At 43.5% G+C, this 19,132-nt stretch overlaps 1 protein-coding gene across 2 annotated transcripts in view; it reads right to left on the bottom strand.

The window, feature by feature from the left end:
- Positions 1-16,039, bottom strand: part of RPRD1A (regulation of nuclear pre-mRNA domain containing 1A) — a 98,616-nt gene extending 82,577 nt beyond the window's left edge. The window contains exon 1 of one of the 2 annotated variants that reach the window (XM_039349299.1): positions 15,436-16,039. In XM_039349299.1, the coding sequence (XP_039205233.1) occupies positions 15,436-15,586 (151 nt within the window). In that variant the 5' untranslated portion in view covers positions 15,587-16,039. The remainder of the gene's footprint in view (positions 1-15,435) is intronic. The other variant, XM_039349298.1, reaches the window with a different exon arrangement.
- Positions 16,040-19,132: the final 3,093 nt, after the last annotated feature.

Here is a 19,132-nt window from a genome sequence, read left to right as displayed (position 1 = left end):
TCGACAGACGCCACTTGGACTTCTCCACTGTTCTCCACTGTTCAGCCACAGTAGCCTACGAGAGGCAACCATGGCTGCAACAGACCTAGCGGAATACCTGGTTGAATGAAGAAAAGCGTCTGCCATGTACTCTGAAGCAGCCACTAGTTTCCCTAGTGTCTGATGTGGCCGAACATAATCCGAGGGAACGATTGCTTGCAGTTCGCGGAGCCACATGATTGATGCCCTTGCAAAGAAAGAGGATGAAGTCACAGCCTTGATCGCCCATGCCGAAGCCTGGTGAGCTAGGCGGAGAGAGAACTCAAACTTCTTGTTCTCCACCTTCAGAGACTCAGCCATATCCCCTGGAATAGCAGATGTGGAAAAGAAGGAAGTCAGTGGAGTGTCTACAGAAAGCACCTCCAAGAGGGAAGCAAATGAAGAAGAAATATTGAACAGTTTCTTCTCTGTACTATTAGAAGAAGGTAGAGTAGCCAGGGATGACCACTGTTTCTCCATCGTAGTACGGAAAACCTGTGGATAAGGAATCTGCTTGTCCTCCACAACCTGTTCTGCGAACAAGGGGTTAGACTCTTGGCTGGTGGAGGTGGAAGGTTTCTCTTCCTGTACTGAAGTGAGGTTGGCAGTGGTACAGGCCTTCATCAGTAGAGACTTGAAAAGAGAAGAGTCAAAAAGCCCTGAAGTTGGCACCTGTTCAGGCGCTGCCTCCACATCCTCTGACATGGGCGTGTCAGCTATCTCCAGGTCCACTGACCCCTCTTCCCCTAGCTGGGAGGAAGTCTCAGAGATGCCTGAACCGGGGACTGTGGCATGTCCCGCTTGAGAAGGAGGTATAGACAGAGGTGGTAGTGGCTGCAAAGATCTTTGACTCCTAGAGGAAGACATGAATTGCATAACGCATGGTGCATAAAAGACTGAAACTGTTCTGACCACATATCCCTTTGTTCCATAGAACTAACCCCAGCCTCAGTTGGGATAAACGTGGCTTCGGGACCCTGATGAGTAGATGAAGATGAGGAGCAACGGGGACCATCCTGTTCGGTTTCCCCTGAAGAGACCATGCCCTAGGGGCATCATGAGAAGGTGCAAATGGAGGCTCAAATGGAGAAGTGTCCAATGGAACAGGGGGAACCACTTCAGCTTCACTGGACATGAGCCTTTGGGCTTTGGAGAATTCTCTTTCCAGTGCCAGATGTCTCCTCAAGGCCTCTTGCTCGGCTGCCTTGGAGGGCTCTTTGGTGGAAATATATTTTATCTTTTCTTTCCCCCCCCCACATCCAAATCAGTTGATCTGCACTTTGTTTGTGCGGGGGGAATACCAGAGCCCTGTGATGCCTGGGGCGAGGAACTGTCTGCCTCTGTAGTCTAGATAATCCAGGTAGGAGATATCCAGAAATGGGGGAAACCCAAACACGCAGATCAAGTTGTCAGAGATGGAAAACGATCCTCGCTCTGAACAACAACAATGGCAAAGAGACAGCCAGACAGCTCCCTAGAACTGCCTGTCTAGGCCTTGTGGCACAGTGCCACACACTAATTGGAACAAGTGGATCTAAAATAAATTCTCCTTCGCTCAACTCGCACAAGAAATTAAGGGTATGTGACTGAACCTCAATGAGTAGTTAGAACAATAACACTAATACAGTGCAGTAGTCAACCATGTGATTCTCCTGATAACGTACTGAAAAACTTGCCCTGGTAAAGGCCTCACTACGCAGGCCAATGGCAAATAAAGGCAGGCCTCAATAACTTTGAGAGGAACACGAGGTCCCTACAAAATGGCGTCCGTGACTAATGACACTCTCAAAATGGCGGCTACGCCTGATAGCACTCTCAAAATGGCGGCTGCGCCTAATAACACTTTCAAAATGGCGGCCGCATCTTGAGCACACAGTCAAACTGGCGGCCCACCCGTTCAGTGCCTCCAAAGGAATGGTGACCATGCTGAAAAAGGGGAATAGAAGGTAATCAACCCCCCTGCTAAGTAGAAGCTTTAAGAATCAGCCAAGCTAAGTAAAGCACTCTTCCCCCCGTTCGTAAAAGGTACTTGCTGTTAGTCGCGCAGCCTCCGCTGCGATCCGAACTCTGCTGCTGAGAGAAGCCTCGTGTCAACGAAGCTTGAAAACGGAAGCCTCCAAACTGCCTGAGTCCCGAAAAGACTCCGTTCGTCGCAAGCCAGCTGGTCAGCTGGTCCGCGCTCCCGCTGATCCGCTCGATCGGGGCTGAAAGCCCCACCTGAAATCGGCCTGCAGCCTTCTCCACAGGAGCCTGTTAGGCTCGAAGCCAAAATGTCTGAATAAAGTTCCTATGCCAAATTTAGTCAATTTGAGTCCCAACTGAAATAAGGAAAACACTACAATTTAGATACTGCAGAATGAATTAAATTCAATTAGATGATCAATTAACCTAGTCTAGCTAAGGAGCCAAAAGATTTGTGCCCTACTGAGCCGAGACTAAGTCAAAAAAACTGGGAAGACACACCCAGAGGGAGGCATGGCTAAAGTTCTGACTTAGTCTCATCTGAGCAGGAAGGCTGAAATTACCCACTGGTGGATTCTACATTCATCATGCTGGAGAATATGAGTAATTGCATTTTTCAGATGCTGAGTGAATTCCTTGCAACTGATCATTAGGCTAAGGTTTCCCCAACAAGGATGTGCATTTTTAAACAATGCTGTCTAATATCTACCCATGAATGGAATAAGAACAAGCCTACTTTGCTCCTCTTGGTGCCATAGTATATATTTAAAACTGAACTCTTAGTATAATCTGCAAACATTCATTTTCTGTTTTGTTTCCCATCACTTTTTTTCTGCCACCTGGTAAATGGAGATATTCTGTCAGAGTAGTGGACAGGGAAAGGTTATAAATATGGAATTCTATCAGGTGCTTACATCACCTGCCTATTGTAAGGATTAATCAAATTCTCCAGAGAAATGCCTGCCCAAACTTCAGAAAATTCTGTTTAGAAACCCATAGGAAAATATCTGGTGCTCAGGATAAACTATATAAATTGGATCCTACTCCCTGCAATTTCTTTTTTTTTAAAATTTTTTTATTTTTTAAACCAACAAAACATAACACACACAAACACACGGTATATACTCCTCCCTTTTTTTAAACAGCGATTTCATAATAGTAATCTATTATTTACATTTCCCTCCTTTTTCTTCTTTAGAATATTTGTCCTTGTTGCCCCGTTGTTTCTTACTCCCTGCAATTTCATGGCACTGGATCACTCCAAAAAAATAGAAGCCAGAGTATGACAAAGGTATGACATAGCCCTGATCCTCAAATCGCATCTCATTAACTCTCAAACAAAAAACAGAAGTGTGTGATCTCCTATGGGGTAGGGTCTGCAATTACCTGGACAAGCACAAGCACAAGTTTTTGGAATTAACTCACAAGATGGTTTCCAGGAAAGAAAACTGAAGTACCCCAAAACCAACAGTCTGAGTATTCTATCATATACTGAGATTCAGCAGCTTGGGTAAAGATGACAATGTATAATAGAGTGGCTGATACAAAATCAGTGTGGTGGGAGCTGGTCAGTGGGGCTTGTCCGGATATTTGTCATGGAATTGGTGAAGAAGGCATGAGGTGCGCACATCTTGTGCGTCGACCCATTCTGTTTTGGAGAAAAGTCCCTCCATTGGATAAGGTATTGGAGTTTGCCTTTATGTATGAGTTAACTTTGAAGTGTTATTCCTCTTAGATCAGTACCTGGTCTGGAGTGGTTCTGTGGCAGGGTGTAAGGGGGAGAAGGTAATAGATTTTAGGAGGCTACAATGGAAAAGAGTGGATGTGTTTGTTGGATTTGGGTTATTTTAGCTCAACTGAATGGGTTGATAATTCTGGCAACTGGGAAAGGGCCGATGTTCTTCAATCCTTTTTTGAATGGCTGCCTGAATTGGAGAAATTTAGTGGATAGATACACCTCATCTGTGATTTGAAAGTCCTCGTGGGGGTGGAGACTGCATGTCTGCATATTTCTTGTGCACTTTTCTTGTGTCTCCCAGAGCTTTGTGTATTACTGGCCATATGCCTTGGAGTGTACTGACTGGCTAGACCAGGGTTGTCAAACTGCCGGTCCGTGGACTGGTTGCATCATACAGAGGCCACACCCACCCCAGCTCTGGCATTGCAAAAAAAGTCACAATATGTCACGAGACATCACATGATGTAGTGAGTTTGACACTTGTGGGCTAGACTAATGAACAGTGGGAAGAACAGGGGGAAAGGGAAAAATTTTATGCTGTTTGCATACAAAACTGTTAGAATTGGCTTTCCTATTTCTGTATCCATATGGAATCTTCAGTAAAGTTATGTTCTTGGTAAAAAGATGTCCCAGGAATTTCCTTTGCTGGTTTAGCAAGTGGGACGGGTGACAGGCAGGCAGCCGAGTAGGATGACCTAGTTGAATGGAAGCTGAACTTTACCCCAAGGCCCTCCACGAAGCATTTGAGGGAGAAGTTTGGAGGAATGGAGATTCATGCAGTGGTGACACCAGAGACCATGGCCGCCTCCACCGGCTTGGGAACTGCCGAATCACTGGAGAGCCTGGCTACTCCTACTCTTCAGCTGGTGAAATAAGCCCCCACAGCCACAGTTCCAGTGCAGAGAGCAGTGGCAGATCTTGCCACCCTTCCTCTTCCGCTGGTAACACTGGCAATAGCTGGGATTCCACCTCAGGGCTTGTCCTGATACAGGAAGAATGCCAGCCAAGCTCTTTGTTCAGCATGTATACTGCTTGCATGGCATCCCCAGCTGTTTAATTTCAGATTGGGGAGTGCAATTCACCTCAAAAGTTTCAATGTGAATTCCTAAGCTTGCTAGGCTCCTCCTTGGATCTTAGCTCCATCCATCATCCTCAAAAGATTGGAGCCTGTGAATGTACGAATGCAGTCGTAGAGCAGTACCTTCGATACTATGTGAATTACCAGCAATATAATTGGGATGAGGTTTTACTCTTCAGGGAGGTGGCATACAATAACTCTGTGCTACGTAGTATCAGATTCACCCCCGTTCGAGTAGACACTGGTGCAGAATTTGTGCCTATATCAGAACTCTCTCAGAAGACCTCTTCAACAACATTGCTAGCTGAACGGATCAGTACTGTGAAAGCCATTTGGCCCATAGTACACAAAGCACTGGAAGCAGTGAGGGAAGCACGGAAGAGGCAGGCTGACAGAAAAACAGCAGCCCAGAAGGAGTTTAAGATAGGAACAAAATATATCTGTCCATAAAGTTCTTGCAATTGAGACAGCCCTGCAAAAAGTTAGGTCCTACATATATGGGTCCTTTCCCTATCATCCGGATCATAAATCCAGTGATAGTGGAACTGGAATTGCTCAAAAATCTCAGGCACATCCATCCAGTGTTTGACTGCAGTTTATTAAGGCCCTTCTGTAATTCATCACTGAGACCAGCTACTAAGCCACCTCCCTCCCCTATATGGGTTGAAGGGGAAAAACATTCAGAGGTCAAGAATGGGGAAGCTACAGTATTTAGTTTTGTGGAAGAGGTTTCCTTTAACAGAAGCAGAATGGCTGGTGGCAACGAATGTCCATGTTCCTAGATTCACCCATAGGTTCAACAGCAGATATTTGGACTGACCACAATGAGGCTTAATGGTACCAAGAAACTGTGATGTAATAATGTGTTTGTTTTCTTATAGAATTAATCTTTCTGGATATCATGGTTGGCTCACCATGAAACCCCCGCTCAAACCAGACAGCAGCAACAGGAGGGGAGAGGGAAGGCATTAGAATGCAGAGGAAGATATTGGGGAGGCCAAAGGAATGCAAGTGTGCTGACTTGAAGCCTGAGATAAATCCAACATCCAAAGTCGTCGGCTGGGAAAGTCCAAGATGGAGAGACTGTTCCCAAACAAAACGAGTGTACTAATTGGCTAGATTAATGGATAGTGAGGGAACCAGGGGAAAGGAGAAAGTTTTCCAATGCTGTTTGCATGCATTAGAATTGGCTTTTCTATTTTTGTACTCATGGAATCTTCAGTAAAGTATGCTCTTGGTAAAAAGATGTCCCAGGAGTTTCCTTTGCTGGTTTTAGCCAGTGGGATGGTTGACATATAGCAGTGAAAGTATTGTTCCAGGACGCCATTCATGTGTTCACAGCCTCCATTTGTCTCCAGATGATGGGAAAAACTGAGTCCTTATGAGGTCCTAGCAGTTTCAGGAACTCCTGCCAGATATGGAAAGTGAATTGGACCCCTCTGTCTGATATGATCTGGTCAGGAGCTCCATGTAGTCGATAGATTGTTACACAAAGAATTTCACCAAAGTGTGTGCAGACAGGATTTGAAAGCAAATGTACTTGTTTAGATAATGGGTTAGTGACCACCCAAACCACTGTATTCTCCATGCTTTTGGACAATTCTATGATGAAGTCCATGGAGATTTCTTTCCAGATGCCTTGGGGTTGGCTACTAGTTGCAATAGTTCTGGTGGTTTACCTGGATGCCCCTTTGCAGATGCGCATATGGGATAACTGCCCACATAATGTTCAATGTTCTTTTTCAGGCCTGGCCACCAGAACTGGCATTTTACTAAGTGTAGGGTTTTGATGAACCTGAAATACTTGGCTGTTTTAGAACCATGGCTCCGCTGGAGGACAAGTGTGTGTTGGCTCTTGGGAACATAGAGTTTGGAGCCTATTTAAGCAAGACCACCTTGCAGGGTGCAATCCACTTGGTGGTAGGTAAGCTAGATGTCTTGAGCCAGGGAGGATCTCAATACCTGGGTAAGGTCATCACTGAGGTTTGGTTTGGCTCTTGTCTGTGCTCAGAGGATTGCTGCGGCTGTCAATTAGTTAGAATGAACAACAGAATATATGACTTCCTCATTGGAACTATTGTATTGTGGAAGCCTGGAGAGGGCATCTGCTAGAAAGTTCTTCCTACCAGGCAGGCAACGGAAAGTTAAATTAAATCATTAAAGTATTGCACAAATCTCACTTGTTTTAGGAAGAGTTTATGTGGCATTTTGAGGCTTCTAGGTTTTTGTGGTCTTTCTATACTTCAAAAAGGGTTTTATTGTCTTCCAGGAAGTGTCTCCAAGTGAGGAGTGCCCATTACAAGATGTATGCTTCTTTTTCCCAGATAGCCCATCTGCGCTCCACATTGGAGAGTTTTTTTAGAAGTGCAAGTACAGTGTTGCAGAACTTTATGATTCCTTGGTAGTACAAGGGGGAGTTGGGGTCTGGGTGCTTAAGGACTGGCTCAGCGGCAAATAATCATTTCAATCTTTCAAAGGCAGTCTAGCACTTCATTGACCATTTTAAGGATGGGTTCAGTTTACTTTCTCTTCATTTTTAACAGGTTAGTGATTGGCAGAGCTATCTGTACAAATGCTGGGATAAATTGTCTGTAAAAGTTTGCAAAACCAAGGAAACTTTGGAGTTGTTTTAGTGTACAAGGGGCTTCCCTCTTCCCTCACTACCCGCACCCTTCCCATGGCCATTTCTACTCCCTTATGTGAGATGTGATAGCCTAGATAGTCTGCTTTACATTTATGGAATTCATATTTGGATAGTTTGGCATAAAGTTGAGCAGTGCAGAGTTTTCCCAGCACTGCCCTGATGAGTCTCACATGTTCTTCCACAGTCTCCATATAGATTGAATGTCATCCAGGTAAACAATGATTCCTTTGTACAGGTGCTCAGTACAAGATCTCATTAATCAGTTGCATAAAAACAGCTGGGGCCCCTTTCAGTTCAAAAGAGAGCAGCCAGAACTGGAAACACCAGCTAAATGCGGTCTTCCATTCATCTCCCTCTTTGATTCGGACTCAGTAGTAGACTTCACTCAAGTCGAGGTTGGTGAAGACTCACTCTCCCTTTCACCAAATGGCTTAACATGTCCTTCATTAGTGGGAGGGGATATATGTTTTCGACACAGATCACATTAAGTCCCCTGTAATCTAGCATGTGGAAGGACCCTTCCTTCTTCTCCCAGGGACTGCCATGCATGATTTTGTTGGTTGGATGAATCCCTGGGCTAGGTTTTTGTCAATAAACTTTCTGAGTTTCTCTAGTTCCCTCGGGGTAATGGAACATAGTTTAGATTTAGATAGCTTGGTCTCTGGTAAAATTTCAAGACTGCAGTCTGCGGGGGGGGGGGAAGCATTTTGAGTTTTGCTCGCTACACATCTCTGCCAAGTCCCAATATTTTCTTGGGATCGGGGAAACAGAGTTTTTCCTTTTGTAAGCTGCCACTGCACTCTCCCCTTTCACTTTTTTAATAGGCAGCGAGTGGCAATGTAACAGTGTTTCTCCTGCTTCTCTCTCTCTCTCCCCCGTTTGTTTTCACTGGATTTTCCTTCTCCAGTCTATTGAGGGGTTCCACTTCTCTAGCCAGGCTAGCCCTAGTACCATAGGCCTGTCCATGCCAGGGCCCATGATGAATTGATAACCTCCTTGTGGGGTACCATCCTCATCCTTACTGGCTTGATGATACCTCCCCCCCCACTAACAAGCCATCCAACTGGGAAAAGGTTATTGGGACTCTCTGAAGTACATCCCCAATTTCTCCATCATGCTGGGACTGACAAGGCATCAGGTGCATCCTAAATCCAATAGGGCTGCAATACACCCCTGCGCTCCGAAGAAACCACTATTAATTTTATTGGGACAATTACTGGTTTGATGGGATGACTTAACAACAAATTATTATCTTCTCCGCTGATGCTCTTTGATTCAGCCCTTTCCACTCTGCGAGAGGGTCATCAAACCTCTTCCTTAAGGCATACATGAACCAGTCAAAGTGGCATAGTTCTACCACATCATCATGAAGGGTCACCAACCACTCTGCAGTTTCTCCCTCTATGGCCATGGTAACACAGCACAACTGGCTGGATCAGTTGGGAGGTATGCCCCATATTTCCTCCATATAGCTCCACACATGGGTGAGGAATAATGTCAATTGCCTCGCATCCTTGTTGAATCTCACTCCCAGTGGGTGTCAGTGCCTTCTCCCTGCAAAAATGGCTTAAGCTGGTAACGGCATTGGGGCAGGTCCAGCAGCAGTGAGTTGAGTTGCTGCCACCCTGTCTGGTGGATCTGGCCCCATTTGAACCTCTAGGGTCAACTTTTTAAAGGTGTCCTTCAGGAAGTTGATCACCTGTTCTAGTACTATAGAGTGGGGGACTAGCTCATTTGGTGCTGGGCGCTGGCATTGAGACCACCCTTCTTGGCCAAGAGTCACCCCGGAGGGGACTTTTCCCATTCCTCCATCCTCCCAATCCTGGTTGACCACCAGACTCTGGATCAGGTGCCCCGCGCTAGCGAGGCTTCTGCCTATGCTCTCTGGCCAGAGTTCTTTTCGTTGCTATCTGGTTTCAAAACTGCCAATTCCACTTCTCCACTCCTCCTGCTCTATTTGTTGAGAAGCCATCTTTTGCCCAATCCCCATGGAGGGGTTGTCTTCTGGGTAGATCTTTATTGCAGATCTAGCTTAAAGTTAGATCTGTCCCAATTCGGTCATCTAATAACGAAAGACCCTCAACTTCATTTATAGTGAAAGGTATATGTTTTATTTATGTCAAGCGGCTATAGCATAATAAAGCTAGATCTGAGGATTCCCACGCAAGATGCCCCAAGTTTTCTCATACCTTTCCCAAGTCCTACTCCCTTTGTCAATTTCCCAAATATCCAATAAAATTTAGAATTTGTGGCTTCTGGTGCTGCTTTGGTGGCCGGTTGTTTCCTGCTCCCAGGCCCATTTTCTGGTGTCTCAAGTCAGCAATTAGAATGGTCTCTGTTTCCTGTCTTTCCCTCTCTGGACAACTCCTCTCCCCTGGTATTTCATGTCAGGTTGGCATCAAAGCGAGGAGGGCTGCAGTGGGGTGATGGCAGCTCTCACCCTAATTTCCAGCAACAGAGTATTTTCTATGTTTTTTGTTTCCATTGTTACGCTATTCCTTATGGAACGTGGTTTATATTGTCAAGTTTCCATTCAGTATCTTTTTTTTTTCCTTTGAACTGATAAATCTTGGTACAACTAAAGAATGGCCATATGCTGCTCAACCTTTTGACTGGTTCTTCAACAACTGTTAACATGCTTACATTTGTTGCAAATATATGTCATCTAATTTTCAAGTATAAAGACTAACATACCATGATCATTGCAAGTCACAATTTCCAACTCCTGTCCTTTTATCCTCATCTGTTCTTTTTAAAGCAATATTAAAAGGCACTTCATCATGTTTTGTTTTCTGTCTCTCAGGTTAATCGAATATAAATTCAGGTCTCCATCTATCTGACAAACTACTGTTAATTCATTCCATTTGTTTCCTCATGCAAAGCAAAATTAAACAAAACCATATATGGCTTATATACTATGCATCCTCAATTTTTTCTCTTAATTAGACCTTAATGTCAGATAGAATAATTTAGTGCTATTTATGTTGCACTAAAGTATTAATTTCTCTCACATATTACTAGTTAATTTTTAATAATTAGTTCAGTGGTGGCGAACCTACGGCACGTGTGCCAGAGGCAGCATTTAGAGCCCTCTCTGTGGGCATGCGCGCCGCCAGCAGCTTGCGCAGGTCCATTAGGCCACCACCGCCGCCCGGAGCAGCAGCCCCACCCAGCACAAAGGAGGCGAAGCGACCAGCTAGCAAACTCAAGTAGAGGTGGTAGAGCATGCCCACACCCAGCAAGCCAAAGGCCAACCTGAGCACGGAAAGACGGATCCCCATCAGTGCCATGGTCCCCCAGTCCCCAGCTAGGATTGTGTGCTCCCCCATCTATGCTGGGCCTCCTGCCCACTGCCCCACCTGTCAGAGATCCCCTGGATCTCCCCCAACCCTGCCCAGCACCCACAGGCATCCCCTCCATGAGCAACATCAAGATGGCCATGCCTACTCCAGCCACGCCCATTCAGTCTGCCATGAGAACAGCAGCCATGCTCACCCAGTGGGCCACGCCCCCATGCCCCCCTGAGGGCACCACAATGCTGATGCGGTTCTGGCACTTTACGATAAATAAGTTTTATGTTGTGGTTTGGGCACTCGGTCTCTAAAAGGTTCTCCATCACTGATGTAGTTGAACATAATATTTCTTATTTCAATTTTCCAAGATTATCTGTATATACAGCAGGAGGCCAATATTACTAAAACTATAGGAGCTATTTTTTTAATGAAACAATGGTCACTTGATTGTCTCTGATATTAAAATATATAAGCAAAGGATACTTCTTCTATGCTGTATAAAGCCTCTACAAGTTTATTAAATTCCTAGAGAATAAGCTAAAGAAGATTTGGAACTTTACCTTAGTAAACATAGATATATGTATACTGAGCTGGACATATTGCATTAAGAACACAAATCTGCTTCTTACCAATTATATCAGTATCAACTGAATTGTTTGTGAACTGAATGAGATTCAATTTTAGAAACAGAATTAGAAACACAGAATTGGAAGGGACCTTGGAGGTTTTCTTGTCCAACTCCCTTCTCAAAGCAAAAATCTTTATTCCTTTCTGGAGAAATCCATCTCTTCTTGAAAATCTCCAGGAATGGAGCATCCACAGCTCTGGAAGGCAAGTTATTTATTTGATTAATTGTTCTCACTATTAAGAAATTTCTTAGTTCCAGGTTGGGTCTCCCTCTTACAGTCTTCTACCCAACTCCTTCTTGTCCTGGCCTCAGGTGCTTTGAAGAATAAATCAATCACCTCTTCTCTGGGACTGCCTTTCAAGTATTGGAACATGCCTAATCTTTCTCTCTGTTAAGCTAAACACATCTAGGTTCCCTTTGTTGCTCCTCCAAAGATTTAGTCTCCAAACCCCTTATAATATTTGCTGCTCTCTGTTCTTTTTCTAGGGCCTCAGCATCTTTTTTGTATAGTGGTGATCAGAATTTGACTCAACATTCCAACTGTGGTCTACTAACACAATATAGAGCAGTACTATCATTTCTTGTGATCTTGATGCTATCCCTCTGTTGATGCAGCCTGGAATTGTGTTGGCTTTGACAACTGCAATACATTGCTGGTTTATGGTTCACCAGAAAACCTAGATCTCTCTCAAAATTACTACTGTTGAACCAGGTATTGTCTATTCTGCACCCATGCATTTATTTTTTCCTGCCTAAGTGCAGGACCTTGTTTTTCGCTCCACTGAATTGCATCTTGGTGGATACGGTCCAATGCTCAACTATTAAGATCCTTCTGAATTTTGAGTCTACCATCCAAAATATTAAAAATTCTCCCCATCTGCAAATATGATGAGTGCCCCTACAATCCTTTCATCTAAGGAATTTATGAGGATGTTGAAAAGTACTTAAGGTACTCAACAGCAGAATCTTGAGATACTTCATATATGCATGGATGCATGCACACACACATGTACATACACATAGTCAACTTATAACAGTTAGTTTAGTGACCAAAGTTATGATTGAAAAAAGTGACATGACCACTTTCATACTTGTGACCATTGTAGAATCCCCATGTTTATGTGATCAAAATTCAGATACTTGGCAACTGGTTCATATTTATGATGGTTGTAGTATCCTGGGGTCATGTGATCATCTTTTGCGACCTTCTGACAAGCAAAGGCAATAGGGAAACCAGTCACTTAACAACCATATTACTAACTTAACCACTGTAATGATTCACTTAAAAGCTGTGGCAAGAAAGGTTGTAAAATGGGGCAAAGGTCATTAACTGTCTCACTTGGCAATAGAAATCCTAGTCATAAATTGAGGATTACCTACACATACACATATATATTCAAGCTATAGAAGTAGTTATTTTATACTACTAGTATTTTATCTATGCTAATTACACAATCATCTAGTTCAAGGCTTTTCAACCAGTGCTACGGGTACCACCTGTGGTATATTGGCACCTAGCAGGTTGTATGTGACCATCCTAGAAAAGTGGTAGCGGGGGGAGGGGAATGAGCTGAACTGGTGGCAGCACCACACAAGCCTGAGCGAGAGATGGCTGGAATTGCAGGGCTGTCAGAGCTCAGTGGAAACAACAGAATCAGTGCCGCTTTCCAGCTCATCGGTGCTTCTTCGGGGCTGTCAGAGCTCAGTGGAAGCGCCAGGATCAGTGCCAGGGTCCAGCTGGAGCTTGGCGCTGATCCTGGTTCTTCTGCTGAACCCAGAAGAAGCATCGATCAGCTGGAATGTTGCAGCATTTCCAGGATCTTGTGATTTACATTCAGATGCTTGGCAACTGATTCATATTTATGACGGTCAGTGTCCCCGGGTCATGTGAAGTGACCAAAACCTGCTGCATCCACCCAGCAGACGGGGGGAATAAAAACCAACCCCCCCCACCCCACTACCAATTCTCAACAGAAATGCTCACAACAATGAAAACCTCAGACAGGAGAAAGAGCACCGCTGGGTGAGCAGGCAGGTGTCTTGCTTGGCTGTGGCTTGGGGGGCACTTTTTTCAGTGCCACTGTAACTTCAAATAGTCACTAAGCAAACTGTTATAAGTCAAGGAGTACCTGAACTTTATCACATTTTTCCTTTTTTTTTTTTTTTTTGGTCATCAGGTTTTTGACACCTTGCTGGGCTACTGGTGGTAGTCGGATGTTGCCATATCCTAAAAGTGGTACAATGGGTGAAAAGGTTGAAAAGCCCTGATCTAGATCAGGCATGTCAAACTCGTGACGTATCTGAGCTTTTTCTCCATTGCCGGCAATGGGATGGGTGCAATTTTGGGATGATGTGTCCAGACCATGGGCCGGCAGTTTGACACCCCTGATTTAGATATTGCAGATTCCACCTTCTGATTTAAAAGAATTCTACATATATGGGCTTTCTTATAGTACTCATCTACAAAATGCCTTCATCTAATTGAATTGATCTAAATAAAATTTAACATTTCAATTTCTGCTTTTATTCTGGATTAGTTACAAATTATGCAAATGATCAGCAGTATTGAATGTTTCAGTGAAAATATTACTTTGGAATGCAATGCCTTCAGATTTTCCAATTTACGAGAAAAAAATCTTGTTAGAATGAAAAGTTCCAAATGAGTCTACATTATCTGCTATCAGATAATTTAAACTGTGATGTTCTGGTTTTTAAATGTGCTATCAATCCTGCTGGATTCAAGCGTAATAGAGGTTAGTAAATAGATAATATAAAAATGCTTAGAAGAGTTTTTTTGTTTCTCCAATAAAGTCAATTCAATAATATTAAATATATGATGGGATAATGTTCACTTCCTGGCAATGATGCTAAACTTGTCTCTTCTGATTCCTGACATCAATACTGATCTGGCTTGGTGAGCAAAACTGATTTAATTTTAAGTGAGCTACTACTCTCATTTCAATTTCTCCATTTGCAACATGAGAATAGTATTATGATATTGGCTATAGTTATAATTAAGGCAATGACATGTTTAACATTTTGAACACTAAAGGTGGTGTATTTTTTTTCTCAACAAAGTATTTTCATTACTATTGCTTATCACATTTTGTAAAAAGCATCCATTATGTTTCAACTTGCTATGCATGTGCCAAATTTCTTCAGATTCTTGTCAATGTTCTATTATATTAAGATATAAGATATTCAATGAAATAATATACAGCTGCTTCTATTAAGACAAGCAAGAATCAATATCCACCAGCAAGCATGTGCCTCCACTCTTATCTGAAAATATTTATCATTATCTATGATGTTCTACTTATATTTCTTACCAAGCTATCAGGTAACACTCCTCCAACTTTTTCTCTGTCCTATCACATGGAAGAAACCTTTAAGCCTAACAGTTGCATAAACAGCTTATTTTAAGCAAATATTTAACAGAATCAAACGCAATATAAACTTTAGCCTATCAGAATGTAAAAACGAATCTTTTCCAAAACAAGTTGTACTTTTTCCCGCAGCACCCTATGCAATATTAACTTAATTTTCCTTTAATGGATTGATAATAAAGTGGCCTCAGGTTGTAGGCGCATGTATAGTTCATATTCTAAATTTCTATAAACTCAACAAGACACTCTGCTGTTTTAATTTCAGCGCATGTAGACAAGACTCTCTCTTATCACTGTCATGCAGCAGGGATTAAAGAAGGAAATCCTACTGTTAATAAGGCTGTTAGGAAGGCTTCCCGGCATGAGCAAGAAAAATCTTTCTCCACTATGTCTCCTCTTCCTCATGGCCTTGTGACATCCCGCTCCCTATCCCTGGGGGGAAAAAGGCCCAGACCAGAAGATGCGCCAACCTCTGACAGTCTTTCCATTCTCTTCCCACGTCTTCTCTGATCCCTCCGTGTCATCACTAGGCCGCGGCGGACAGCCCTCGAGGACTCAAATCGACCAAACGAGCACTATACCAATAATTCCTTTATCCACAGAGGGAAATTCAGCCCCCCTCTGAGAGAGGGGGCGCGGGCTGAGCTCGGGCAGCCGACTCCCCTTAGATCACCCATTCGTCCCTCACCTTTGCGCAGTTCGCGCTCCCAGACGGTGACAATGAGCGGTGAATGTTTTCGGTGATGGATGAGCCACAGGCTCAGTGTCTGGACACTTTGCTGAGAATTGCTTAGCTCCGACAATTTCCTCTCCAGCGCCGATTCTGAGAAAGCAGACATAGCCGCTCTATCCTTTCCCCCAGTTTCGGATCTTAAATTGAATGAACGTTGCGATAAGCCGATCGCGTACGCTGACGTACCTCAAACAAAATGGCGGCTAGTCTGTAGAGCCGCAGGGGTACGCCTTTTGCGCAACGTCACTAAGCGAGACCTATACTACAGAGAATTATAAAAATAGAGATACCATAATCCGTTTTAAAAAACTCCAGTTCCAAAAAAGGGAGCGTGGCCTGTTAGAGTTTTCTTAAGTATGGTAAACCGAATTGCACAAAAACATAGCTTTCAAAAGGAATCAGAACACACACATGAACAGCGATTTTCTCATTGCAGCTGTTTTGTTTTGGCCTTCCTTCTGAACTTTACAAATTATCCTGAATTCTGCACTAACTTTTTTTTTTAATAGAATAGAACTGGAAGAGACCTTGGGAGTCTTCTAGTCCAGCCCCCCCCCCCCACTCAAGCAGGAGAACCTATACTAGGGGTCTGTAACCTTAAACACTCAGAGCCACTTGGACCGGTTTCCCAAAGAAAACAAAACACTGGGAGCTGCAAAACTTGTGCTTGCAGGCATGCGTACACACAAGGGGTGGAGACCTTGATTGAAGAGTTTAATTAAAAAGAAATAGAGGCTGCTGTGCCTCTCTCTTTCTCTCTTTCCTCTCTCTTTTTCTCCTCCCTCTCTTCCCCCCTTTCTCTTTCCTCTCTCTTTTTCTCTCCCTCTTTCTCTTTCCTCTCTCTCTCCCTTTCCTCCCCCTTTCCCTCTCTTTTTCTCTCCTCTCTCTCCCTCCCTCTCTTTCTCTTTTCTCTCTTTCTCTTTCCTCTCCCTCTCTTTCTCCCTCTCTCTCTTTCTCTCTTTCCCCCCTCTTTCTTCTCTCCTTTTCTCTTTCCTCTCTCTCTCTCTCATCTCTTTTTCTTTCCTCCCCCTCTCTCTTTCCTCCCCCTCTTTCCCTCTCTCTCTTTTACTCTTTCTCTCCCTCTCTCTCCCATCCTCTCTTTCCCTCTTTCTTTCCTCTCTCTCTCTCTCTTCCCTCTCCCCCTCTCTCTCTTTCTTCTCCTTCTTTCCTCTCCCTTTCTCTCTCTCTTTCCTCTCTCTTTCTCTTTCCTCCCTCTCCCTCTCTCTCTTTCCTCTCCCACTCTCTCCCCCTTCCCCCCTCTCTCTTTCTTGCTCTCTCTCTTTCTTCTCTCCCTCTCTCCCCCCTCCCTCTGTCTGATCTTCTGCTCACCTGGCAAACTGGCTTCAGGCTCTTCTCCAGCAAGCTGACACACATTATTGGGCTGGCTCTCTCCTACCCTTCCTGCTTCCTGCAGAGATGCAGCAAAGGGAGGAGCCCTGCCTAATAAGCTTGTTGGAACAGCATGAGGCCACTTTCTTTTTTACACACACACTCACAGAGAGAGAGAGAGAGAGAGAGAGAGAGAGAGAGAGAGAGAGAGAGAGAGAGAGAGAGAAGGGAAGGGAAGTAGGGAAGCACAAGTGGCAGAGGAGGCTGGGAGCTGCAGGAGAAGGCTCAAAGAGCCACACGCAGCTCCGGAGCCACAGGTTGCCAACCGGTGACCTATACCATCTCAGATAAATGGCTGTCTAGCCTCTTCTTAAAAATCTCCATGATGGAGTGCCCACGATTTCTGGAGGCAAGTTGTTCCACAGGTTAATTGTCCTCACTGAAAGGAAGTTTCTCCTTAATTCTAGATTGCTTCTCTCTTTGTTCAGTTTCCAACCATTGTTTCTTGTCCTGCCCTCTAGTGCTTTGGTGAATAATGTGACCCTCTCTTTTTTGTGGCAGCCCCTGCTATTATGTTTCCCCTATTTCTTATTTTCATTAGACTACCCAGACCCAAGTCCTGCAGCCATTCTTCATATATTTTAGTCTCCAGGTCTTTGACTATCTTAGTTGCTCTTCTCTGAATTTTTTCCAAATTTTCAAACTATTTTTGGTTATATGGTGACTAAAATTGGCTGCAGTATTCCAGGTATGGTCTTACTAGGGTTTTATAAAGCAGTACTAATACTTCATGTGATTTTGATTCTATGCCTCTGTTTATACAACCCAGGATTTTATTAGCTTTTTTGGCTGCTGCTGCACATTGCTGACTCATAGTCAAGTGATCATCACTAGGATTCCAAGGTGCCTCTCACAGTTACTGTTTTTGAGCCAGGTCTCGCCTAGTCTGTACTTGTGCCTTTGATTTTTCCTGCCTAAATGTAAAACTTTGCTTTTCTCCACATTGAAACTCATTTTGTTGGACAAAATGCCATTTTGTTGTTCAAGTTTGTCGAGGTCTTTTTGGATCCTGAGTTTGTCTTCTGGGGTGTTGGTTACTCCTATCAGTTTGGTGTCATCCCCTTCAATTCCCTCATCAAACATATTGAAGAGTGCTGGACCTAAGATGGAACCTTGTGGTACCCCACTGCTTACTTTTCTTCACGTGGATGTAATGTCATTGAGGACTACTCATTGAATACAGTTTGCCAGCCAGCTACAGATCCATCTGGTGGTGATGTTGTCTATTCCATCTTTTTCTAGCTTACCAAGGAGTAGATTGTGGTCTACCTTATCAAATGCCTTACTGAAGTCTAAATATACTACATTGACCATATTTCACTGGTCTATTAAGTTTAGTCACTTCATCGAAGAATGAAATAAGATTGATTTGGCATGATCTGTTTTTGACAAAACCATGCTGGCTATTAATTATAACTTTGTTTGCTTCTAGTTGTTCGCAGACCTGTTTTTTTTTATTATTTTTTCCAGGATATTCCCAGGTATTGATGTTAAACTGATTGGTCTGTAGTTTCCTGGGTCCATTTTTTCTCCTTTTTTGAAGATGGGAACCAATCAGCCTTTTTCCAATCCTCAGATATTTCCCCAATGCTCCAGGATTTTTGAAAGATATGTGCAATGGTCCTGAGATAACATCTGCCAGTTCCTTCAGAACTCTGGGATGTAATCTGTCAGGTCCCAGTATTTTATATTCGTCAAGATTGGATAGATGTTCTCTTACCATTTTCTTGCTTATTTTAATTTTTTTTCTAGTTTATCTTTTTCAGTGGTTTTTTTGATATGTTGGGTTATAGTTTCTTTTTGTGTGAAGACTGATGCAAAGTATGAGTTAAGCAGCTCTGCTTTCTCCCTGTTGCCTGTTATTTCCTTGCCATCTTCTCTCTTTAGTGACCTACCGTTTCCTTGATTTTTTGTTGTTAATATATTGGAAGAAACTTTTTTTTATTATCCTTGATTTCTGTTGCAAGTCTTTGCTCATTCTGAGCCTTTACTTTCCTGACTTCATTTTTGTATGTTCTGGCTGTCTGCTGATAATCGGCCTTAGTTATGTGCCCCTCTTTCCATTTTTTGTATCTGTCCTTTTTGTCTTTTTGTTTGTCAGAGAGATCTTTGTGCAGCCATGCTGGTTTCTTCTTGAATTTCTTGTTTTTCTTTTTCAGTGGTATTGTGCTGATCTGGGCTTTTATGATTACATTTTTCAGAGTTTCTCATGCTTCTTGGATTGTTTTCCCCTTTAGGATTTTCATCCATGGAATCTTTCCTA

The sequence above is a fragment of the Crotalus tigris genome, unplaced genomic scaffold (assembly GCF_016545835.1).
Source record: "Crotalus tigris isolate CLP2741 ecotype Arizona unplaced genomic scaffold, ASM1654583v1 scf7180000018256.244077, whole genome shotgun sequence".
Classification (NCBI taxonomy): Eukaryota; Metazoa; Chordata; class Lepidosauria; order Squamata; family Viperidae; genus Crotalus; species Crotalus tigris.
The sequence above is the reverse complement of the archived record's forward strand: the minus strand, read 5'-3'. Positions and strand labels throughout refer to the sequence as shown.